Here is a 26667-nt window from a genome sequence, read left to right on the forward strand (position 1 = left end):
ATGGGTCCCTGTAAAGTAGTTTTCACCCTCCAAGCGCAGGTCTTTAAAGGACTTGGCTACCAATTAGAGGAGGAGCGTTCACATAATGCTAAATCTTCCCCTTCTTCAAGCCCAGATCTGTGAAGTATCGGGCTATTATTTAAGGGGCGAGCGCTCTAACATCCTCGGGTTTGACCAATGGCCCCAGGGATGCGATTTCTTTTGTGATATAAAGTATCACATTCACATGTAGAATGTGTATAGGTGTTTCAAAATCTGCACTGCAGAACTTACATCTAGAAGTTTTAGGAAGGTGCATTCTAGCAAGGTGTTTATTTCAATCTGCAGTGCCCTGTAAAGGCTCTAGTGATAACCCTCACTTGGTTTCGGCCAAGGCTCATTAGGTTGAAAGCCATACCATTTTATAGACCTCGGTAAGCAAACACGCTAACCACGGTTGGCGGTGGACTTTTATCTACATAGTTTCCTTTTCTAGGATTTTTACCTAAGAGTAGCTATCGAGACGAGAATACTCGTCTGGGATTCTGGTTCTATTTCATTTTCCCATTTTCCTGTTTCCCATAATATAGTGACTAGCTTAAACCTTCCGATTTGACCCAGAAATATTAAAAAATATTGATTATAAGCAGGGTAATTTCGGTGGGTTAGAATATAATTTCTCAAAATCACGAAAAATTGAACAAATTTTTACGAACCGTCTTCTTATTAAATCACAGAACATTGTGATAATTAAATAATATTGAAAAAACTTCAAAAAATGCCTAACAGGCAACTTTTTAAAGATGGGTCTAATCTTACCCACCACCGCCACGCACGTATTTTTTCCGAGCCAGCGGGCATTAGAATCTAGGGCTTCTATTCGAGACTCGAGATGCTAGCATCGAAATATCGAGACAAGCAGTGCGATTCTGAACGCTCTCTAAAGGGATTGAGAACGCATTGCTATCAATACGTATCTTCTGTTTCTGGTAATCCCGCGTAAGTTGGATTTGTTGGACGTTTCAGCTAGCTTAGCAAGAGCCATCTTTAGGGTAAACTAATGATTTGGCAACATAAAGTTTACATAACATACGATCAAATTATCTTAAAACGCTACCTCCGACAAGTGCCTTAGAGTTTTTTTTTTAATTTACGTATTTGCTATTTTAGTACATTTTTTTATCAGACTGATGCTGGATCAGCGGGGAACTACTCTAATGTGTGCTAAAGTTGCATACAGCTCTGTCAGGAGCGTAATGGCTGCTGGCTGCTATCCAATTTCACACTTGACTAGTCGTTGATTTAAGAAGATTTTTGAGTTGTGTTATTTTAGTTATTGTGATCTCGTATGTGTATTTGGTGATATTTAAATGATAAGTTTACATGTTATGTATTCATTTTAATGAAAAGTTAAATTAACAGTATTCTATAATGTGAATTATTAACTACATGCATTTTGAATACGAATTATCGTTAGTATCGAATAGTCTCGAAAAGTTTCGAAATTTCGAGAATAGGGCTGCTAATCTAAACGCTCTCGCGGCCGTAGAAAAGCTTTTATCTCGCGTGTTTACATATAAAATACGGAAGATAAAAATGTTTTCTACGGCCGCGAAAGCGTTTGGAATAGCAGGGATGAAATTATGAATCTTCTCTACTCCCTAGAGAGTGATTGATTTGAAGATTTTTTTTTTTGACGAAACGTCAAATGGTGTATAAAACTGCTTCAAAAACGGAAATAAAACTAATACGATTTTGTCAATTTGGGTAATGTTTAAGGTCGCAATAATGTTCTAAATGAAAATCATTATTAAAATATTACAACAGAGATGAAGAACATTTAAGAGAAGGTAATATAGAAGTCTAGGCATCTACAGGGCTTATGACCTGTCAATGGCTGGTTTAAGTGGCTACTTTACACACTGTGTAACATTCACCATTCTGCACATATTTTAGTTTCAGTTTCAGTGCTGCAGAGCAGCGTTTATTTTATAATTAAAAAATACATACAAGAATTAGGTACCCACTAAGTCTAAAGACAGAGATGAAGAACATTTTGGAGAAGGATATATAGAAGTCTAGGCATCTACAGGGCTTATTCCTGTCATTAGCTGGTTTAAGTAGCCACTTTACACACTGTGTAACATTCACCATTCTGCAAATATTTGAACATCTATATTCCTTCAATTCTTTCATCAGTTGATGTTTGTGAAGAAAGAGCTGAAACCTTTATTTATGTTAATAAATATCGATGTTATTTTATACAATAAATTAAGAGTCATTCTTTCTAGCTGCGATACGCTCCCACTTGCTATTTTATGATGCTTACGCTTACACACACCTGAACTCTTACTCCCACACAAATACACACCTCTATCCACCCTCTCACACAAATACCCATAATCACACCCTTTTGTTGTACCACAATTTAATATGTATGATTTTTACTTAAAAACTATGCTTGTCCGTCTTTAAACCAAATCGTTTTTATGTTATTATTGACTGTTTGTATTGACCGTTTTTATGTTATTATTGACTGTTCATTGTTGACTGTTTGATTCTGTAAAAATAAATAAATATATACCGTCTGTAATGGATACATGTGTACCGATGCAGATAGCGTTCATAATCGCGGCGTTGGTCTCCGAGCCTCGTCTCAGTCTCGAGATTCAAATTTGTGTCGAGACCAGAAGCCCTAATAGCGACTGATACGCTGGTACTATGCCCTTAGATATTGCAATAACTAAAAGATCTAAAATATATAGCGCAAAACAATACGGATATGTGGATGACATTCCCGGGGATAGAAATATTCAGAGATGCATAGATTATAAAGATTTACGACACCCAGCCACTCCTATTAAAATAAATAAAATTATTGATGCTGAAATCACGAGCAATTTGTATGAAATTAACATCTTTACTGATGGCAGTTAAATGGAAGGACGAGTTGGAGTTGCATTTGTCATTTTTAAAAATAAAGTTGAAACTGCTAAAGACTAATAAGGTTGGCAAATGAGTGTACTGTCTTCCAAAGTGAACTAGTGGCTAAAAGAGAAGCTATGAAGTGGACACTAAAAAATGCCAAAAATTCTACAATTATGCTACACAGTGACAGCATGTCAAGCTTACAAGGATTGAATAATCCAAAGTCCACAGATCCAATTATTTACGAAATTAAAGAACTTGCTGAAAAAAATACCGAGCATGTAAAAAACGAAATTGCATTGACATGGATTAAGTCACTCGATGGTAACATAGAAAATGAGTGAGCGGATGAATTAGCGAAGAAAGCTTCCAAAATGAGAACTCTCCCTGCTTATGATCATATTTCCATGTCATATATTAAAAAAATAGTGCAAGAAAAATCATACGATACTTGGGACAAAATACATTTATATAGTGATACAGGCAAAATAACGAAATTGTTTTTCAAAAATTTAAACGATGCCGAGATATTGGATACTTTTGGGTGGACTTACGAGCTAACTCAAATGCTTTCAGGTCATGGAACTTTTAGAAAATATCTTCAAAGATTTAAAAAAAGAGATAATGATTGCTGCCCTTGCGATGGACTCAGCTCTCAGGACGTCCTCCATATATTACATGAGTGTCCTATGTTTGACGCCGAGGGGTTAAACTGCATACAAATGTGCGCACAATACGGCTAAATTTTTGGAAACCCAGAGGAAATTATGAAAAATGAAGCCACTGCCGAAAGAAACATTGACTTTCTAAAGACCATAGCTACAAAAATGAAAAAAAATAATGAAGGAATGGACTCAGAACCGTGAAAAATAACTATTGTACAAATTATACATACTAGGAAAAAAAGCTTGTATGCATAAGCAAAGCAATAAATAACGGGAACAAAAGGAAGAAAAAAAAAGTAATTGATACTTAATAAATTCTCTTTATTGAAAGAATGTGAAAAATGGTTAGTAAATAAAAAATGTATACTATCCAGGGTGCCCAATGTCCCCGGACACGAAATAAACTAATATTTTGTGCCGTCCTTTCTCAGCAAAGGCAGATAGTGTTGCTAACCCTTGGTTTGGAAATTATCAAAAGAAGTACCCACCTACTAACAACCATTTTACTGTGACGTAATTAAATTGATGTATTTGTATTTTTTTTTTAAATGATATTTGCTCCACAACAGCCAGCAGGCTCAATTACAGCAGTGAATTACAGCACGGAGCACCCAGGATTGTTAAAATTCAAATTATTATTTTGTTTTCTCACCGGGAATCGAACCCGAACCTTCCGTGCATGAGTCAAATACCTTAGCCGTTACACCACGAAGGCCGCCTATGTAGTTAATAACATTCACATCAGCGGTGCTAAATGCATGATTATGGAATTTATCTTTTGGTGACTTTTATGAAGGGCGTCGGAAATTCAAGAAATTTTAAAATAATGATAATTATAATCTAATTTGATGTTATGCAATTTATTCAATTACTATAATGGACATATACTGTAGTGATACAAGAAAATGCTAATTTTGCTTACATTCGTGTTTTCAATATGGTCATGAAGATGAATAACTATATCCGACAAAGGCCTTCCAAATGATTTGCCAAACTCACAGTGAAAGGGTCAGTGAAAGTGGTCGAGTTCAATTCAATCACAACCGCGATATTTGAAATTGAACATTTAAAAAAAGTTACTCGTTTATACGAAGACCTATGGTTTTTTAAAACGGTTTCGGATATGTGGAGAAAGTAGTTTCATACGTAGAACTGTGTTCTTCATCATAGAAAACAATATTATGTTTTTTTACTCATCAACTTTTAATTCGTCATGTTATTCTCCCTTTTTTGAACCACAACAAGCTAGGAGGCCCAATTATAGTCGTGAATTACAGCACAGTTCACCCAGGCTTGAGAAAAATATCATCTAATTTTTGTGTTCTCACCGGGAATCAAACCCGGAACCTTCCGTGTGTCCTAACTCTTAACCATTACACCATGGGGGCCGCTTAGTCTATATTGTGTAATGAATGAAATAACCCGTATAGCTGGCTACAATATTTTTATATGCTGGCTACAATATTTTTGAATAAATAATACGTCATTATCTCAATTGAAAAGTTGAATTAATTCCGTAAAATCCTTTTAAGGTTTAAATAAGTCATCAACCCAAAGCAAGTTATTTTATCTACCATAGAACAGTGATTATTATGATCAAAAGTTGCTGCAGCAAAAGTACTTATGTAATTTCTCTACAAACTCGCTACTGAAGCTATAAAAGAGTTCATTTCTGTGTCCCCTCACAGCATTAAGCGGACCATGGAGTTATTCTTACTCGTTTTTCTACCCAAAGAAATATTTTCCAATTTTACTGAATAGATATTGAAGTGTCTTTAATTATTCCCGCCCAGGGAACGTCAAAGGGCGGTTAGCACGGCGGCGCTGGGCGGCCCAGGGCTGCGCGACACCGGCTCCACTGGGCGGCACAGTGGCCACAAAGAGTTGAAAAGGTTCACAGATGGTTGCGCTAGAGCGCCTGCGGGGACGCAATGGGACCGATGCAATAGACTCTATCGGATGCAGGGTTGCCAAAAGTTAAAATGCACGAATCAAAGCCCCCCCCCCCCATCTGGTGTTACTGTTTTACACAAATAATGCGAAAGGTCAATTTTTTTAATGATTTCTGCAGAATTTTTTATTTTTATTTATTCATATTTTTTTCCATTATAAACTATAATTAATAAAAAAAATAATGTGACCTCACCGGGGTTACCCGTGCCGAGGACACTTAACAATACATTTAAAAAAAAAAATATTTTTACATTTGAGGGTACTACTTACTTGCAAACCCGGAAAAATCCAAAATCTATAAACAGTGAGATATTAATTGAAACTCATTCAGAATACAATTGATTACAATAATTATAACGTTTTCTGTTAAAAATATGGCTTTATTTGTAAAAACTTGACTTTTAAATTATCGGGTGTGTTGCAAACATGGCATACTTGAGTATTGTAAAATTGAAATGTACAAAATTAAATTTATTATTTCACTACTGTTTTTTGACATAATCATGCTTATGTCATCACTGCTTACGTATAAAATATATACTTATTATAATAAAAAATATAAATTTAAAGAAAAGTAAAAGTGAAGTATTGTATCAGTTTTTGTGATTTGATTAAAATAAATAAAAATTGATTTGCCGGGTTTGCAAATAGTACCCTCATTTGGGAATACACAAAGAAGACTTAGTAAACGGAGATAATTGAAAAAAGGTTCTGACAGTTTAAAACACTACGTATTTATGTTTGTAATTAATTTATGTACATCTATATTATTTATATTACAAAACGTACAATGAAAGATCAAAAACATAACATAAGCTATACACTTGAGAGCAGTTGATTCAATATTGATTTGGGCGAATGAGACAATCCATTTTACTTCTACCTTGCTCCACTACCCATTTTTTATAGCTTTTTTGAACATTTTCTCGTTACTAATTGTTTTAATAGATAGTGGAAGTAAGTTAAAGATTTTAATTGAATGATACTTATAATCCTTTTGTCCAGAAGTGATATTAGTTTGTATTTGTTTAAGTTGTCTTTGTGTTGAGGATCTACTGATTATATTATTTGCATGTGATGTATTGTAGAGGCTATGTCTTTCATTTGAGTAAGAATAGTTTTTGAATCTGTAAGTGAGTATTGTTGTACCTTCCAGTGTTAGATGTCATTTGCTTTTTCAAGACTTATTGGTTAATTTGTAATATGACGCCGTTAAGCTAAAACATGGTAAAGCAAAACAACAAGCCGAAAAATTTGAAAGTCTTTAAAATTTTCTTGCGGTATGTGTTGACCCTTTCTACTAATTTTTCTTTTATATACGTAAATATCTGCCCACGCAAGTATTCTCTATTAAATGTCGGAACTTTAATTATTATTATTTTCCCTCTGACGAGATAATATTTACTACTTTCTGAAAAAAAAAATCAGTCATAAGAGTGGTTGTATAATTTTTATTTTCAGCTCTTTTACATTTCACTTTACACTAGTAGTAATGAAATGATTAATCGATATACTGATATTGGCACAATAATTTTGAAACCCATGTAAAACGTTTTCGTATTAGTTTAAAAAGATCGCGTGTTTATAATCTAAATATTCACATGTAAATATTATGTTACACACTTTTTTTTCAAAAAAAATGTGTTTCAACAGGCCAGGAGGTCCAATTACAGTAGTGAATTACGATACAGAACATGAAAAAACTCACATTAAATTTTAGTGTTCTCTCCGGGGATCGAACCCGGAACCTTCCATGCATGCGTCAAGCTTCTTGACCACTACACCACAGAGGCCGCCATGTTACGAGTAAATAAGCAGATAAATAAAAATTTATAAACATATTGAGGAATTAGAATTTTCAGCACCCATGCATCAGGAGATGCATAAAAGTGGAGCTTTCTCTGTTTATCCTTATGAAAATCCATGTGTTGATTGGTTATCAATTAACGTTCATTTAACTGTTCGTCAGTTCAATACTTAGGTATTTGCTAATTACACTTTTTGACCAAATTAAACTTTGTGAATGTCACATGAGCTATAGAAGGTGATTCTTTGTTATTCTGGTAATTCTGAATCTGCTTTCAAAAAAATTCCAACACATAAGGTTTAAGAGTAGATATTTCAGAAATTCGAGTTATCAAGGAATAGTGAAGGTACATGATAAAAACATTTATTTACGAAACATACAAGTAAAACTCGTATGTTAAAAATGCTTTTTTTCGTAGGACTTTTTCAGTGTACAATACAAAATTTAAAGATATAGATTACACAAACATCACTCTGTCAGATTTAAAATTTACACTAAAAATGCAATGTGTAACTTAGTAGACATTATAATAATAAATATCTACATCTCCCTTCTCTTCCTTATCCTCTCTCCAATCATTCTTGTCCTAATCCCGCCCAATTTACAATAACTTACTGTTCCTATAAAATATATTGAAAAATTCTTTGATTATTGAAAAATATTTACGAGTACATGAAAATAACATTTTTATATGTATAAACTTTTGTATATTTATTTGATTTGTAATATATTTTCTTTACTAACTTTGTATACTTTGTGGAAATCTGTTATTAGTTCTGAGTTTATACACTATATCTGCTTGTTTACTATAAATATGTATGTAGAACTGTTGATTTCCCAAATAAAATAAAATAAAATACGTTTATCTTTAAGGTCCTATCCTAGATGTTTTGATGAAATCTCTCAACACACGGTAAACATCTACACTTTTACACCCGAAGTACAGCATTTCATAAGTTTTTTTTAATTGGGGGGTTATGTTTATTTTTTCGGGCTTAAGTCACTTCACCGCACACGCAACAAAAGTTGTCAGGACTGTTGACTCGGTTGCGTGGAATTGTAATGATAAACAATATATTGATTTATTTATTAACGGCCGTAGCCAATTCTTAAGTGAAGAATTTTAAGCGCTTTTTACCAGCCCTGCTCAAACGTCACTAGTCGAGTGTGCACAATTGTATATTTCAAACACCAGTTCAGAGATCGATTTAATTTCAACTTTTATTTCTTTGACTATTACATTGTTTTCTTCTCGTTGGGTTGTATGGGTGCTCTTTGTTGCCAAAAATTGGTTATAACTTCTGTTGCGTATATACGATCTAAAATTGTGATAGCCATTTTGAAATATTTGTACTTTTTATTAGGTACTCTACGAATCGCACTATTGTAGAATTTCGTCAATTTCCGAAACGTTTGTTTCCACTGCTGATTGATTACCGGTTCATTAACACTCCAGTTTATTTCATTGATCGTTCCACAGTAGACTGAGCGATCATTATTATTAATTTTCAATTTCGATTAATCATTATTATTAATTTTCATTCCTAATTTATGATATCCAATGTGCCGTGAATACTTCCTATCATGTCCCTTTCAAAGTGTTAAAATTTGAGAAATATCTTTTGAAGTGAGTGTATTTACTGATGAGAAAAGTAATAAGTTGTTGGCATGTATAGAAACGAGAAAAAAATATTGATCGGGACGGTTAGCACAACGTACGCTTACCCCTACAAGAACTTTACGAAAAAATATAATTATGTAAGTGTTATAAAAAAAAATCTAATGTGTTTTATAAGTGCATATTATTCATGTATCATAATGCTAATCAATTATGTTATGTTATGAAGATTACTGTTTTTTTATGTGTAATTTGATTTTATTGTCATACGCAAGTCACAAGTACAAATAAATATGACTATTTTAGTTGATTAATCAATCACGTGTTAAAAATTCGTCATTTTTATAAAATTATGACATTAACATTAATGGCCAGCATTTACCTGAAAAGTCCTCAGAAGGCAATTCGTTGACTAAAAATGCACATGGTAATAAATTTGAATCGGATTGTACTCCCGTGGCTAGTGTCTCGGACTCACGGCTCAATGGTTCGTGGTTCGAATCCCACTCTACCCCAACTTGATTCCCACTTTCTTATAGTGAGTTATTTACAACTCGTTGAAAATGTCCCTCAAAATGAAATATTTGGGGAAATCATAAGAACGCAAATATTTCTTTAAAAAAATAAAAATAATCTTTATCCATTTTATAACCGTATTATTGATCAAAATGTAATTGTAAAGGTTTTATTAACCGGATTTCATTGTATTAAAAAACATGGTAACTCAGTTCTTAATTATTTGGAATTTTAACACAATATCTTGAGTTTGTCCAATGCATGAGAAGTCTATGCATTTATATTCCCCTCTCTAAAATGCTCTTCATCTCTGTTGTAATTTGTTAATCTAAATGACTCCCTAGGGGGTAAAATCTAGTATTTTGAACAAACATTTGAACAAAAACAAGTGCCCCATAAGCGTAAATATGTAAGTAAATAAAATAATTACCGTGATTTTTACAAATTACGAATAAAATTATACTTTTAAATAAAGCAAATGTTTTACTTACATAACGTTGGCGTTGTGATTACATACATATATAAATAAGTACACTTATACATTTTCCATCAACCGATGCGCATTTATAATTGGGTATTTTTTTTATTCCTTAATTTAAATATCGGATTATAAGATAAATCAATTTGTTCGCGTTAATATAATACGCCTTTCATGTGAGCTTAGACAGATTAATCAGTTCGAGATTTGGTGAATTAATTCTTATCATGTTTTGAAGATAATGTATGGGATTACTCATTACGGAACTAGAATAAACTGAATATAAAATAAAGTATAATAAATACTACAACATAAAATTTAAACGGATTCAACAGACCATTAATAATGTTGAGACTAATCCTCGCGACGTTTTCTCTTATTTGGTAGATTAAAAATACTACGAAATTGTATGTTTTATGTAAAAAAACAAATGAACAATCGTGTGAACAGCGCGTTTGCCAACTATGCAAGAGAATTTTAATCATTTAACTCATATGTAACATTTTTTATATACGCTGCAATTGGACTACCAATGCAGTGCCATATGCACCACCGAGGGTGAATATGGAAATGATTTACCACTATCATCATATTTAAACACGAACTATCCACATTTTCTTCCACGTTTCACGCATTAGGCCTTGTGGAACACCAAACTAGAGATGGGTGTTTCGGTTATCTACAAGAAGTAGCAGTCACAATTAGGTACCGTTTCACAAATTAATCCATTTCATGAAACTGTTTACTACTGTGAGCGCTTAGGCGAAAAATCTAAAATCTAACTGTTACCTTAACTAGCCAACCAGCCAATAAATGTAAATGCCTAGATTTCCATAATCCCTTCTCGAAAATGTTTTCCCCGTCTGTTGCAACAAATTTAGTTCGAAATAACTCCCTAGGGATCCAGCCTGTCTATAAACATTTGGACATACTTAAAACTTACTTTTTATATCCACCGAAGCGTAAAGCTAATTAGAATTTTTATGTCCGTGTATCGAAATTCGCGGGAACGCAATGATCCCATGAATCGGATGGTTTATCCAGTCCTGTTATTGCGCAACATGTTTAGCATCGGTTTTCCGTAATGGGATTATCCGGGGGGCGGGTGCAACGTTAATGCAGTTATTAATGCGTCTATAGGCAGCAAATGTACTAGTGCACTGTAACTCCACCCTGCAAACTCTACATGCAACTTTACTCTCTTCCTGTTTAATTGCATTTACTGGCCGGGACCGCTACTCTCAATATACAATGAAAATAATATTAGCAAAATATTTTAAACATTGCCGAACGTGTTGGCATTCGCCTGCCACGTTTGAGACCCCGGGCTCGATTCCTAGCTCGGTCCATGTGAAATATTTGTTTTCACTCGGCAATACTTCATTGTAATCTTAAAACTAGATTATTTACGTGAATTTGGCCGTTTTTGCTCATGTTCAAGAAACGAAGAAGTTGAGCGGTTTTTTAATTGTTTGCATTTGTTGATAGACTACCAAACTAAGCCAAACCATTATATTTATTTTTTATGTATCGATTGGGGAATTGACTTCCGAGTAACCGGAAATGTATCAAACCACTCTGTCATTTGTTAATTTCGGAGAACTAGTGACGTCGCGTCGTTCAAAATAGTTAATTTATATTCATTTCTTCATACGTTTTCGAGAAACTTCACCGTATTATTATTTAATAGATTTATTAGAGCATTTAATTTAGAGCATTTGCTCTTATTTTTACAGCGCTTAAGAAAACATATTTTTATGCAAGATAAGAAGAATTATAAATGATTCATAAAATTTATCTAAGATTGCAATTGGCGTATTAAATATATATATGAAAATAAAGAATAATTATAAAAAATATATATACAGACGGCAATCATGAAGTTTCGCATTATAAATAAATTGTCTATGTTTTATGAATGTATGTATGTGTATACGTATGGGTGTATGTACGTGTGTGTGTATGTACATGTGTATATATGTGTGTATATATATGTGTGTATATATGTGTATGTGTGTATGTATATGTATCAAAATGTGTATGCGAGTAAGTTTATATTTCATTAGTCTGTGCTCTTTATTAATTTGTTAACTATTATCATGTATGAAAATGTAATTGCATAGCTTGGAGCGGGATATGTACCCTTGTTAGCTGGGCAAAGTGAACGTTAAATTGTATTCTTGATAAATAGTGTAAATAAATAAACTAGTATTATCATCATAAAAGTACCTGTTCGAAATACTCGGCAGCTAACTTTTTTTTCAATCTCCTGGCAGTCATAGTTATTATTTTAATTCACCAATACCTAGACTGCACCAGCTTTATTTATTTTGTGTGTCTTTATATAATTATAGGTTAAATATTCTAAAGGCCATAAATTAATATGTTTAAAATTTCTTTATTAACAAAATTTTACTAAATGTTTTTTTTAAGGTGTCTCAGTAATAATATATTTATTAATGTGTCTGTAAGTGTTTAGGACATATTTTCAGGGAATTGGAATCCAATTGTGGTTTAAATTCATACTTTTTTAGAAAAATATTCCAGTAATTTACCATTTTATATTTGAACTTTACATTTATTTTAGAAGGTCCGAAGCACTCCGATTTGAATTTTGTTAATGTCTTTAATTTTGAATCATTCTGGGTTATACAAGTTATTTATTTCAGATTTTTTGAAGCAACTTACAACTTTCACTTTTTAAATTTTAATTACCCCGCGCGATTCGAGTCCGCAAAACGCCGGGAGATGAATTACGTAATTTGTTATGAAAAATATTTTTCAAGCATTTTGTTTTGTTTTTTACACCAATCACAGCGTATCTTGATGATTTTCGTTACATGAAGGTAAGATGATCACTGATCATTGATCAGTCTTACTCTTCAGATGCCAGTCCGGGGACTATGAAATATTCTTGTGTGACAAAAGACCCTGTTGAATAAATATTTCATTTCAACCATGTTGGGAATCCAACCCGAGACCTCTTGCATGGTAAGCAAACGCACTGACCATAACACCACGAAGCCGAAAGAATATATTAATAGAAAGCCGGGTAAAAAAAACGACTACCCCGGCAATACTAACAAAGTGTCTGCCTTGTTTTATTTTACGATCTGACAGACGATAAAATAATCGACTTCTTGAATAATACTTTTGGTGAATTCACTACTTACGCATGAAATCTGGGCCCACCCTATTCCATTTTAATCCCAGCAGTATTTTAATACTTACAAACGGCGCAACACGACATAATTTTATTTAAATCGGCAGTTGCGTACTAAGCGACGTTTACAGAGTAGCTAAAGGCCAAATTGTAAAACCACTCATTTATGAGTAGTTTAGTCAGCTTCTAGAGTTAAATTCAACTGACACCGCTGTTAATAAAATAGTTTTTTTTGTATTAGCGAAACAGATAGGAAGGCCTTCGGTCTAAATACGGTTTTCGGGTATGTCGAGGGGGTGCTTTCAGTGAGTAAGACTGAACACCTTACCTTCATGTAAATAATGATTGAGGTACGCTGTATTTAATGTTCCAATGAAGTGTCCTATTCACCATCGGGTACAGATAGGGGGGGGTACCAATATGGTGTTTTTTGAACCGGCTGACTGTCCCGTGGTAGTATAGTAGTCTCACGAATCAGAGGTCCAAGGTTAGAATCCCGCTCTATCACAGCTCGATTCCTATGTTCTAGTTTGGCTATTTACTATTTTTAGAAAATTATTATAAAATTTAAATATTTAAATGAACAATAAGAAGTTGAATATTCTTTATTAAAAAAAAAAACTTTTTTAGTACCTAGGTACATTGATTTTTTAATAAGAATCTATCTATATTTATAAAAGGCAATGTTCGAATGGTTGTCCTCGATGGATTGAATAACTACTGGACCCATTTACGTGCGGTTTTCAGATAAATGTACATCTTTGCCACAAGAAGGTTTATAACTTATAAAATTTTCAATTTATTAAGTACAAAAAAGCTTGGGAGCGTAAATGTTTTTTTTATCCATCGCCAGGGTTGCATTCGCCGAGAATGCGTTTACAAAAAAAGGATGGAGGTTATTTTTTTGTGAATAAAAAAAGTATGTTTTTGAATGTTTACAGACAACATTCGTTATTTTATGGATCCTAATCAGGTTATTTCATTGAATTCTTTATGATTTCTACCCATATATTTCTTTTTACTGGATTTTTGGTTATACTAAAATAATATTAACTAACATTCAATCATAGAATTAAGAATAGTCCCGAAGAAGCGTAGAATCATATTTTAATATATCGGACTGTGTCCAATAATTCCTTCACTCCGGCTTACTTTCGCCGCGCGTATTCGTGAAGTCGCCAGGTAATGTTGCTTGATGGGAAAAAAAATCATAACACAAATGTAAGGTAAAAAAAAGTTAAATGTTAATTTCTCTAAAATTTTATTGTGCACGTGGAAACATTGATTGGCACAACAGAGTAGATAGGTAAAGGATCATTTAAAAAGAGTAATTGAATTAATGAACTTTGAACTTAAAATATAAAACAAATTTTATTTGACCTAAAACGGATATTTTTATATCATGTTAAATAATATTTGATGTTTTAAAGACAATGTCATTCAAATGTCCCCCGCGGCGTTGTTTAATCCGAGGTCTAATTTTCATTAGTTATTTTATAAGATGAGCAAAGTAGGGGAAAAACAAATTCTACCCTGGCAACACTAACGAAATTTCCATTTTGTTTCTTCGATAATCTAACAGATGGAAAAATAATTAATTTTTTAAGGAATGCATTTGTTATATACACATTCATTTGCAAATTACAGATGAAATGTGATTGCATCCTGTTTCTTCAAGATTCTAGCAGTATTTCTAAACTTTAAAAGGACACAACACGGCATAGTTGAATTCAAATCAGGAGTTGCGTACTGAGCGACGTCTACAATGAAACTAATTGGTCAAAACGTAAACCTACTCATTTATGAGTAGCTGAGTCGCCTTCTGTTTGATGTGCGTATGCGGTTTCTGGACTATTCTTTATTCTATGCATTCAATAAATTGTTGAAAATCGCATTCCTGACTAAAATGCATCCCTGAGCAGAGTTTGACATTTGCTAAAAAAATTCTTTATTTGAAAATAATTGATTATTTTATGTTTTGGAATTCAAACATAAACACGTTCTTAGGTAGGTACCTACTTAAATTCAATATTTGAATATCTACATATTATTACGTTTAGATTTGGAATTCAATTCTAAACAAGTACCTACCTACTTACCAATGAAAAGTTACAACTTTTTTTTACGTTTATCTGAATGGTTTTACTAAAGATTTTTTAGTAAATTTTTGTAAGTGCACTTAATTATGTTTAATCTTAAGAGGAAACGCGGTCTGACTTTTCTTCATACAAACGTATTCACGTATTTTCTCTCTGAACTTTGGCACTAGAGAAATATTTTTTTTACAATAACAACAACAAACTATCACGCCGCTTCCCCGTAAGGGTAGGTAGAGAGGATAGAACGCCACATCACTCTATATTTGTATTCATATCTCGCTTCCTCTACATTCATAGATCTGATTATTCCGACTTTTATTATGTCATTTTTTAAGTATTTGTTGGATTTGGTCATGCCATGTCTTTCTCGGTCTTCCTCTATTTCTGCATCCATGAATATTCGCATTGTAAAAATGTTTAGCCGTTCTTTCGTTGTTCATTCGCTCTACATGTCCAAACCAGCGCAGAGTTCTTTTTTACACATTATAGATATTTACAATTGGCGTGTTCCTACATTGTTTCGTTTTTAAAAAAAGTGGTTTATTATGGGAACTAGAACCATCCAAACTCGTAAAAAAGCGCAGTTTTATCTGCTGTCTTCGGGCGCACGACGCGCGGTATACAAATATAACTATTTTTGAGAAACGCAAAACATACCGTTAAAGAAAATTTTATTCTGATACTCCGCCTAAAAAAATAACAAAATCCGTTCCGTTTTGAGGTGTAAAAAACGGTAGAGCGAAACGTAGATTTTGTCTATTTTAACAAAAGGTCTGAAATGCAGTTGTCTTTTTCGCACAGTATCGGGGAGACATCTGCAAGACAGTGACATGGAAACAATGTGCGAACACCTATTTATCAAAATTCTGTGTCGTCACAATTTATCTAAACCGAAACACAAAAATAATAATGTATTTGTACATACCTAATTTGGACTAAATACAATAATTGATATCAACTTTCGATTGTGTTCATTTAATCTATTTAGTAAGAACTCAAATCTAGCAATAGCACAGCATTGCCGGGTTCAGCGCGTATAATATAAATAAAGGAAATTACTGGGCCTACAATTCGTCATTAGATAGTCAAGGTGATAGTGAAGGTGATTTATTTATTTATTTATTAATAGACTATCAAACCAAGCCAAATTACTTTTATTTTTTTAATTTGATACTTTTGTAATTTTGAAAATACTCCTCTCTCGTCTCTATCGCTTACAAGTTCTCGTCGGTGATGTCTGCTGATTGGTGACAACACTCTATCATTGATTTATTTGAACTTGAACTTATGACGTAATTAATTTTTATTATTTTTTTCATATGTAGTTTCGAGAAACGTTGCTTCCCAACTTGCTGGAAATGAAGTTCGCACTTACATTTTATTTCAAAATTAAAATAATGGAATTAAATTATAAGGTAAAAGAAATCACGGATAATTGGTGATTTAATACAACATGGTCAAAATATTTATAACACCAACGTCATATAAATTACTATCATTTTTATGTGTGGATTATATACTAATCATATTACCGTGTAGGCATCACCAATTTCCCTTTTTGCTGCTAATTGTCCTGATTTAAAGTCCTGTCACGTTCCTACAAATGCAGACCAAATTATATTTTAATGTCTAACAATGCAAGGTGCATTTAATTTTTCAGGTAAACTCAGACAGTAACGACCCCAGAAATCGCCTCCAGGGGGGAGGACGAACCCTAATGAAATATGATTCAACGGAGTCTTCGAGGAAATCTCCGAGTAATTACAAGTTTTTATATATTTATTTACACATAAAAAAATGCGTTCTTGTAATTTTTAAAAATACTAATGATTTATTTATTTTTAAACTTTTTAACTTTTTTCAGAGTACCTGTACATTTTTAATCGGTTGTGTATATTTCGGTTATGAAATATTTTTAAAAATAGACAGATGATCTGTTTTCAGTAAAACTTTTTTAAATATTCCTATAGATTTGCCTATCCCTACTTTCCATAGACGGATTATTGCACAAGAAGATAACAGATATTTTTTCTTGTTATACAAACATTTACAGAATGATTTTAAAAAATCAGGTTTTAGTTTCGTGGCTAGTGTCGCAATCTCACGAATCAGAGATCTAATGTTCGAACTCTACTATACCCCAACTTAAAAATAAAAAATAAAATGATTATAAAAATGTATTTTTTCATTTTTTTAATAGTGAGTTATTCATAAGTCGTTAAAAATGGCCCCCAAAATTCAAATGTTTAGTTAAATTATGAACGCAAATATTTCATTTTCATTTTCAATAATTTTACATGGAATTTTTAGGAGATTTATCATGTCAAAAAGCTTTTTTTGCATCTTACAATTGAAAAATGGTCCAAAAATCTTTTCATGAAACTTTTCCATTTTTTATAAAAATGTTTACAAAATTAATTTAATCTTCCCATCCACAAGTTGAATCTAAGAAACTGTTGCGAAAATTATGTGATGCAGGTATATTTGATAGAAATGAGTATTGAGTCAGTTTAAAATGACTTACAGTTGATTTTTTACTCGCACCTTTTACTAAACACCTTAGGTGACCATGTTAAAATTAATATTAAATCGCTTCCGGTGGAGTCAATTTAATAGAAAAATAAGTCAATGTTTCTGATCAATCTCTAAATCTGAAGGCAGTTTTAGTTTGTAAATACCCATAGTAATTTGTATTTGTTGGAAACTGCTAATTCTTTATCAATCGCTTTCTCTATTGCAGCATCTTGACCAATCACAACTCTGCAGTTTTATCAAGTTCACTTTGAAGTACGAAATCTTGTATTCTTGGAGATAAACAATTATCTTTCATTCCACGAAATTGAGGTTGAGGTCAATAAGGTTCAACGGGTCCACACAATTCAAAAATAATTTCTTCAGTGATGAATGAAGAAGCCTAAAAGATCAAGTTCCCATGATAATCTTTTTTTTTTAACTATCTAAATGATTTTTTTTAAAACGGGTTTTAAAAAATAGTAAAAAGCATTGGATCGAAAAAAAATTGTCTCAAATTTGTGTTAAATCAAATATTTCCAGATTTTGTCTAATAGCTCTAGTGGCAATATTATAGTAACATCTAATGGAGTTCAGTTAATGTATTTAAAAACCGCCCAGATGCACACATCAATGTATAATGTTTAATTACCATGTACTTTTGATAAACACGCATCAGTTTAATAGCTGCTAGTGTATTATTGATGGTAATAATTATTATTATTAACTTTGACAAAATTAATTGTTTTGACTTGTTAACTATATACGTAAATTTACCATATTTTTGTATTGTTTTTTAATACGCGTTTTTGTTGGTTCAAACCAATAATTCTTAAAAAATAAAATGCTTTTTTTTTCTTCAGAATACGGTTTTGAAATTTAACATACTTAAAAAAAAAAAAAAAAACGATTTATATCATTTCGTCATTTGAATTTTAACAAAAAGGTTTCTAACTTTTTACTAAGCTCTTTATTGTACCATTTTTAATACAATTTACAAGTTTTAAGCAAATATATTATTTTCATACTTACGCACCCATACAAACGCACCCTCTCCCTCTTTCATTCCCACACGCACATGTATCCTCTCCCTCATTCATTCACGCATACACACATTCACATACACATGAATACAAACGTCACACAAATAAAATTACTAAACTTCTTTTCTTATATATTATGTGTCATTATATTTACAGTGGATTTTTTTAATTGGCTTTAGTATTGTTAAGATTTTTCTAATTATTTTGTTTATGTAATAGCTGTAAAAATCCCAAATAAAATGAAATAAATAAATAAATAAATTACTATGCTGCCCTTGAGTTAATGTTTTAAATGGGTACCGTTATAATAATGGAATATTTTTTTTGCTTTGTACGCTTTAGATTCCCTAAGAAACGATGTCCCTGTATTAAAATCTGACTCCCGATTTATTGGAAAATCTATAGATGCCCGGAGTACAGGAGCAATATCAGCAAAGGATACAACGTCCCTTGCTTCGGTAGGGCACATCCTCCCCGCCACTTCTTCAGAAGACAAGACGAAAGTGTTCAGGTAGGCTGTTTACTGGGTGGTTATTTTTATTAATTTATTTTGTTTTATTTTATTTCACGTATGTTACTCTTCTACTGGAGGAATATTTTATTTAAAATATGATGGTAAAGAAAGCTAATTGTTTTTCAATCCTAGCCTGTTAAAATTTTAATAACTCCTGATATTTTTTACAGGAGCAACTTGACTACTATACTTAGCTGTGTATACGCCGTATTTTTAGTGACTGCGGGCTGTATTATATTCATATTCGATATATTCGTAAATAGTTCTATTGCTGAGGTAAAAATGAACTGTTTCTTATTTTTTATTTTGCCTTTAAGATTTTATTAGTTCCGTGGTTCATCGTTTGTACTTTTTTTAGGTTTACTGCATTTATTTAGTAGCGGTAGGACTAATGTATATTTTATTTCTGCTAATAGACCTTAGAATGTATGTCAGTAAAGCTAAGAAACATCACAAGGAGAAAAAAAAGCAAGAAGAAGCTTATGACAACATGATGAGACAATCTGAGGCGAGTATCTTCAGTACTACGAGGATTAATTTATGTATATTTTAGAAGACAATATTTATGTGAATTTTATTTTGTGTTGATCCTTAGATTGAAACAATGGACGGACCGTTGACTTTTGTTATTCCAGACAACCATGATGGACTGAAACAGCATTTTTCATTGGAGTTACCACCTCCCGTTCGTCCTTTGGAGCACCTGTACTGCTTCAGTCAAGGAAGACACGCGGGAAGTTTTTACCTCAAACTTGGAGCAGCCGGTAAAATCAATACTTAGCTGCATCAATGAACTTAGCAATAAGCAAAATATTATAGAAACTTCAAAAAAAATTAATTCAGTTCATTTTGTTTCAACAACAAACTACTCGTAGTTGATTCGATTAAAATAAAATACAACATAAATAAATTAAAGCTAGGACAAAAGAAAAAATAATGACCTCGATACAAGATCTGGTCAATTTTAGTGATTGTTCAAATCTAAAAAGATTTTAACCAAGAAAGTCCAGATACTGTTTCGAGTTTATAACATTACACAATCGGGACATCGATGCGTGCAAGCCATAATAATATAAATAATAAAATAATGTTAATAAATGCCTCAACACGGGTTATGTCCAGTATGGTATTCATATAGAAAAGAAAAAAGAAAATGTTTTATGTGAAATAAATAAACAATTTGTGCTATGCTGATCGAGGAACAACAGATTATTGTTTCACAACCAGTGAATCGGAACATTGAATGCCACTTGTGCCAGTAACGTTGGTATGTCAATCTAGTCATTTACTTAACTAAACATAATTATGGAGTCAATGTTATTTCTACGTTTTTGTTGACTTAAGATTTTTAACATTGACTGCATTTCTTCGTAAGTGTGGTTTCCCCTCTTGAAGCCAATCATCCATGCTACTTTTCTTAGCAGACGATGTTGCATCGATTCAATATGATTAATCCGGCTTACGTAAAAGGGAGACCAGATCACGGAGGCATATTCTAGAAAAGAATGAACAAGTGAACAATAGTATTTGACAGATATTTAACCTCAATGAATTGTTTTTTTTTTTCAGTTTTCTGTTTGGGTCATTTAGTCCATTCAGCTTTGCTCCTGGGTGTTCAATCAGTCTATTTGAAATCAGAAGCTGACTGTGGAAATGTTATAATTCTTATACTAGATATTCTATATCCAATTTATTCCTTCTGCCAGTTGTTCTTCATCTTCAAGTATTCTAACGTTATTATTCTTCGTTACAAGGTATGACCTCATTACAAGCGATAACTCACAAATGTATTACAAGCGATAGCTTTTCTTATTTTAAGTTCTAATAAAAATATTTCTAGGGATTTGGAAGGTTCGCTCTAATGCATTGCATTGCCAGCAGCGTGTGCTTTTGGACATGGACTATTATTAGAGAAACTATGGATTCGCTCGCTATTTACGCAAAAAAGAAAGAAGTAAAACAAAACTTCAACAATGGTGAGTTCATTCGACAGAAGAATATTGACAGAAACATTATCGAACAAATTGTTAAAAAATCCATTTTTCAAAAACAGGCAGTCGGTCAAGTTTTAACTGGTCTCCAATGAATTCCAAGCAACCAATGGCTCTTCCATTGACTTCGTACCGCATGCCTGGCGCATTGCACTTGAGAAGCGCCTTCAATATTTCTCCGATCGGAGACAACAACAATTGCTCTGCAGAAGTTGGGTTCGATTCTATATTCAACAATTTAGCACCATATCTCTACCCTTTCACCATAGAATACAGCATTTTAATCGGTAAGAATATAATTTATCACTTTCCGTGTTATCGTAGTCGATAACAGACAAAAAAAATCATTTGTTTCTTATTTCAGTTGGAATCTTCTACATTCTATGGCAAAATATTGGCCAATGTTCAAAAGATGATATCGAGACTCCAGCGAGTTTCAATGATAAAAATGATTGGTCTAGTGATAAATCTTTTCACGAAGCTGATCATTGCAAGTGAGAGACCTTATTTATTTCGTAATACTAAAACTCTTGTTGACCAAAAACATTTACCTGTTTCTTAAACTTTCAGGGCTCCTACTGCTCTTGACGATAATGGGTTCAGTAATCTTGTTATTCACGTAGATTGCCATTCTTCGAATAAAGGAATTTTCGGTGGAATTTTAGTCCTTGTTCTAACTTTAGCCAGCATCATTATTTGTTTCATCACTGTGAATAGCGTGTGAGTGGTTTTAATTTATAATTGTTTCATAATTACTTTTTTATTCTACTGAATTTAGTGAAACCTTTAGGTACCTATACAAAAAATAACATGGTATTTTTAAGAAGTGATATGTTTTGTTCAATCGATGCATATCATGAATTACACAGAAAAAAAATGATCTCCAACTTTGGTAACACAAGTTTTTTCTTTCATTGTGGATTATTTTTGCAGTGAATTTCTAGAGACGGGTATTATTGTAATGGATATAACCGACACATTTCTCCATGTTACAATGCTGGTGGCCGTTATGTTCGCATACTCACAAATCAAAACCCTCGACGTGAATCTCCATCCCGTTTCTTTACTGGACGATCTCCTGCTCTTCATCTGTATTCCTGCATTCTTTATGGAAGTTATCTTCACCTTCATACCAGCTCTTTATTATGAACATTACATGGAGTTCATAAAGGTGTTTTTAATTGTAAGCTTATTCTTACTATTTATTTTGCTGGTTATATTTTGCGCGATGCGGTCGCCATTCGCGGCGCCTTGCCGCGCCTGCGCGGTTTTTATGGACACTTCTAAAATTAAATAGTTATAAATATAGTAGAACTACAGATTTATATAAAAAAAAACAAAAAGGCTCAATTTAGATGAACTCATTTACATGAAAAGGGTAAGGATGATATTTAAGATGAAAAACAATAAAATAAAGACGAACATTAAATTAAATATCGAACTGCAATATTCACTCAAGAAATATAAGAGCGTCATAATATAATATATAATAATATATTATATTATTATTATACTAATAATTTCATTTACGAACAACCTAGGACTAACAGAAAAAAAAACAGTTTTATGTGCATAAAGAGCGATAAAGTTTTACAATTCACTCTCAAAAGACCTTAAACATTAACGTCCTTAAAAAAACTGTTCTTACAGCCCATGTGACGAGTGATATGTGACGTTATTTTATTTACATTAAATAGCGTCATAAAATATATAATATCCCCTCATACCACCACTTTTGCTGATATATGATATGATTTTGGGAATATGTTGTACTAATAAAATACGTAATGTAATGTAATATGTAACTTGATATATAAAATAAAACGATATATTTTATCATAAATAAATAAATCAACAACGAATACATTCGTTACCATATGTTTGAGTTCACCGCGCCCGCACCGCGCTGCAAAACACTCGCCACTTTGCCCAAGCACTAAAATAGTATAATTGTGCGACAGTAACGCACTATGGTTCGAACGGGTAAATATCATCCTAAAATTACGTTTCATCTAATATTTAAAATTACTATTTATTATTATTTATAATTCAACGTATTTTTAATTGTTGAAATATTCAGTGAAATTTTAACCTATGTAAAATATTTTAGGTATCATATCTTCACTTGTTCAAGTATATTAACATTATGTACACTCAATTATTATTTTTAATTATGAAATATATAGCACTGTTACAATTAATAACTGTTGTAACTCAAAATTACTGATTTTACAGGAGAGCAAAAATTCAGTTTCACTATAAAAGTTATACTTCTAAGAAAATGTGATAGGTTTTGCTGTATTTTTTTAATAATGTATAAGTTTAATTAGTTGTGATTAAATATAGAATGTATAAAAATACATACTGAAAAAAATAAATATAGAAAAGTGAGGTAATTGGTATAACTTCTCAGGTATTTGTGATAGAATTACGACTGTTTTGGCTAAATATGTAGAACGAAGTTCACGTTTTGTCTGTGTCCACAACTCAAAATCGATAGATTTTGAGTTACAACAGTCTTCTACTCAGTGTTCGATATTTTTCCGAAGAGAACTTGTGGCGTCACAGATTGAGTAATTTCAAAATTACAAAACTTTAAAAAAACAAAACGCTTATGATATGATACTAATAGTATCTAATATTAATAGAAGTAAAAGAGCCGAAACTTAAGGAAATGTGAATGATTAAACATAGGCATGTGATGTGAATGGTGAATGTTACACAGTGTGTTAAGTGGCCACTTAAACCAGCTAATGACAGGTCATAAGCCCTGTAAATGCCTTGACTTCCATATTTTCTTCTCAAAAATGTTTTCCCTCTCTGTTGCAACAAATTTTAATCCCTTAGAATTCATTATTTATTTAACTCTTTTCACATTTTAATTGTAATTCTTACATTTTGTGATTATCAAGTTAACTGATCACCTTAAAGATGTTGGTTTAAACAATGACTAAACTCTAACTTTCTCAGGCTCTTCAAGTGTTAGTTCAAACTCCCTTCATCACAGACGCTCTGAGGAGGTGTAGCAACTCCAAGCACCTCCAGAGATCCAAGCCTGGCCGTGAGCTGGTCACATTCCTCGTGGTCTGCAACGTCTCCACGTGGATCTTCGAGACCTTCACGGTGAAGAATGCGGATGTTGACGACCCTCGCTACGACTATTACGGGAAGATCCTTTGGACGATCCTGGGCCATATCACCACCCCACTATGCATGTTCTACAGGTTCCACTCCAGCGTATGTCTTGTGGATATTTGGAAGGGGGCTTATCAACCTGGCAATAGTCATTAGTCTTATAATATCTCGTATTTACTTGAATTTTATTTAAAGCAAATCGAGACGTGAACAAGAGTCGTGTAGGGATTTATTTTTTATATACATATACGATAATTTTTAGCAAAACTAAATAAATATTTTGAGCTCAGCCCATCTTTTATCTATCCTGTCATTGATTATTGTATTTTTGAATTTCTTTGATTAATTAAGGAACTTACTCAAAACATTTTTTGTATAGAAATTGTAAAACGAACTCTTAAAATCAAATCATTTTTAAATTCCTTAGAATCAACGTTTGTAGTTCACTCCTACATGTATGTTGTTTAATTTCAGAATAAACTTTTATTTTTTATGAGTTTATTTAAATGACATTATGTATTTATTCTCTTACCGCATACAAACATATCAGGCTTGAAGTATAAAAGTGAATATTTGTTTTTTCCTCGATTCTCATGAAAGCTTTCGTAAGAATGTCATAAGTTTATGAAGTAGCAAATATGGCAAAGTACTTTGGGTGTTTAATGCATGTAAAGCGATATATGGACAGATTTATTTTATTTCATTTTATAAAAAATATATGTGTATTTTTAAAATTGCTTTTCTACTAAGTCTCCTCCATAACATATATCTTTTCGAACCAAAAATGAAACTCATACAGAAAGGGGTTATATGTTTGAACGTTTATTTTAATAAATTGCTAAAGCTTGTAATTTAACAAATTACAAAAAATATTTTAATTTGTAAAATTTGTTTACCTTAACTTTTATGTGGCTTAAAAAATAGTAAATAATGGTTATGTGATATGTATTTAAAATATTTGTTTTAAAATTTTACTTAAGAAATTTTAATGCGTGTGACATGTTTGCATAGTTTCATATTTTCTTAATTTTTCATTGTGTTCATGCTATTTTTTAACATTATTTTAAGAATATATCTATTATGTACCTTTGTTCGAAAGATTTTATGCTTAAGTTGTAAAATAAGGTTTATTTACATGTCACTTTTTTATAAGCACTTAATTATTTGAAATATACATGATTTGGTTAATATGATAATTGTTTTTATTAATTGAGACAGGTTTTAAGAAAATAGTGTAGGTGGCATTAAAAACATAAATAATTTTATAAGATGCCTACTTAATATTAATAGTTATTTTTAATAAATAGTGGTAAAATCTTAGAGTATATACATCTAAGGGTAAAATTATTCCTTTATAAATACTCGTACATACATGCACAATATTTATTTAAAAATACTTAGACAACGGTTACTTACAGAAATGCAGAATGTTCATTTTTTATATATATTTGGCGGCTTCCGGAGTGTCACGGATAAGACACTTGACTCACGCACAGAAGATTCTGGGATATTTAATTATATTTTTCTCAAGCCTATTCTCTACTATTCACCACTGTAATTGGGCATCCTAGCCTGTTGTGCTGCTTTTTTTTTTGTTTTACAAAGTGTAATTATTAACAACTATGTAAAGTACTGTTTCTGGCGCTTATTTATTTATATGTACGCCCAATGGACATATTTATAGATATTTATAAATTATTATAAAGGAAGAAAGACATAATAGTATAAAGTAGACTTAGTGGAAGCGGAAGAGAGGTGTTTATAATTGAATTTGATTAAGTGATCGTTTGAAAGAAAACAACTTGTTATCAAAAAAATCAAGATTAGTATGTTTGTTGGCAGACTTAAGAATTCTGAGCATCGGGGAATAAAAACCATAGTTAGTTCTATGGTTATCGGTATGAAAGAGTAAGTTTTGTCTGAGGTTTCTAGTTGGGATATTAACTTTTGTCATAGCTTTAATTTATTTTTGTTGTATTTCATTTTAATCTAATCAACAATTTGTCATTGAAACTAAAAGGACCGAATGAATATTTTTTTTAAAGGTTTCTTTTATATTTTGCTTATTGCTAAGTTCATTAATTTTACCAGCTGCTCCAAATTTAAGGTAAAAACTTCCCGCGTGTCTTCCTTGACTGAAGCAGTAGAGGTGCTCCAAAGGACGAACGGGAGGTGGCAACTCCAATGAAAAATACTGTTTCAGTCCATTTTATTGTATTGAGCTCAGTAGTTCAGGCGCATCAAAGAGTGAGTTAACAATTTCAAAT

The 26667-nt window shown here is 32.1% G+C and overlaps 1 protein-coding gene across 1 annotated transcript; it reads left to right on the forward strand.

Annotated features, from left to right (window-relative positions):
• Window positions 1-24686, forward strand: LOC148284444 (proton channel OtopLc-like). The gene is made up of 15 exons (XM_088239983.1): window positions 1-119; window positions 5366-5548; window positions 13349-13412; window positions 16867-16963; window positions 19103-19271; window positions 19445-19550; window positions 19633-19752; window positions 19870-20038; window positions 20844-21028; window positions 21115-21250; window positions 21328-21552; window positions 21630-21759; window positions 21836-21985; window positions 22199-22448; window positions 24236-24686. Exons 1-15 carry the CDS (start codon window positions 1-3, stop codon window positions 24554-24556), a joined length of 2424 nt encoding a protein of 807 aa, XP_088096109.1. The 3' UTR covers window positions 24557-24686.
• Window positions 24687-26667: the final 1981 nt, after the last annotated feature.

Source organism: Micrasema longulum, unplaced genomic scaffold, assembly GCF_059751315.1.
Source record: "Micrasema longulum isolate JH-2025_06_02 unplaced genomic scaffold, ASM5975131v1 h1tg000118l, whole genome shotgun sequence".
NCBI lineage: Eukaryota > Metazoa > Arthropoda > Insecta > Trichoptera > Brachycentridae > Micrasema > Micrasema longulum.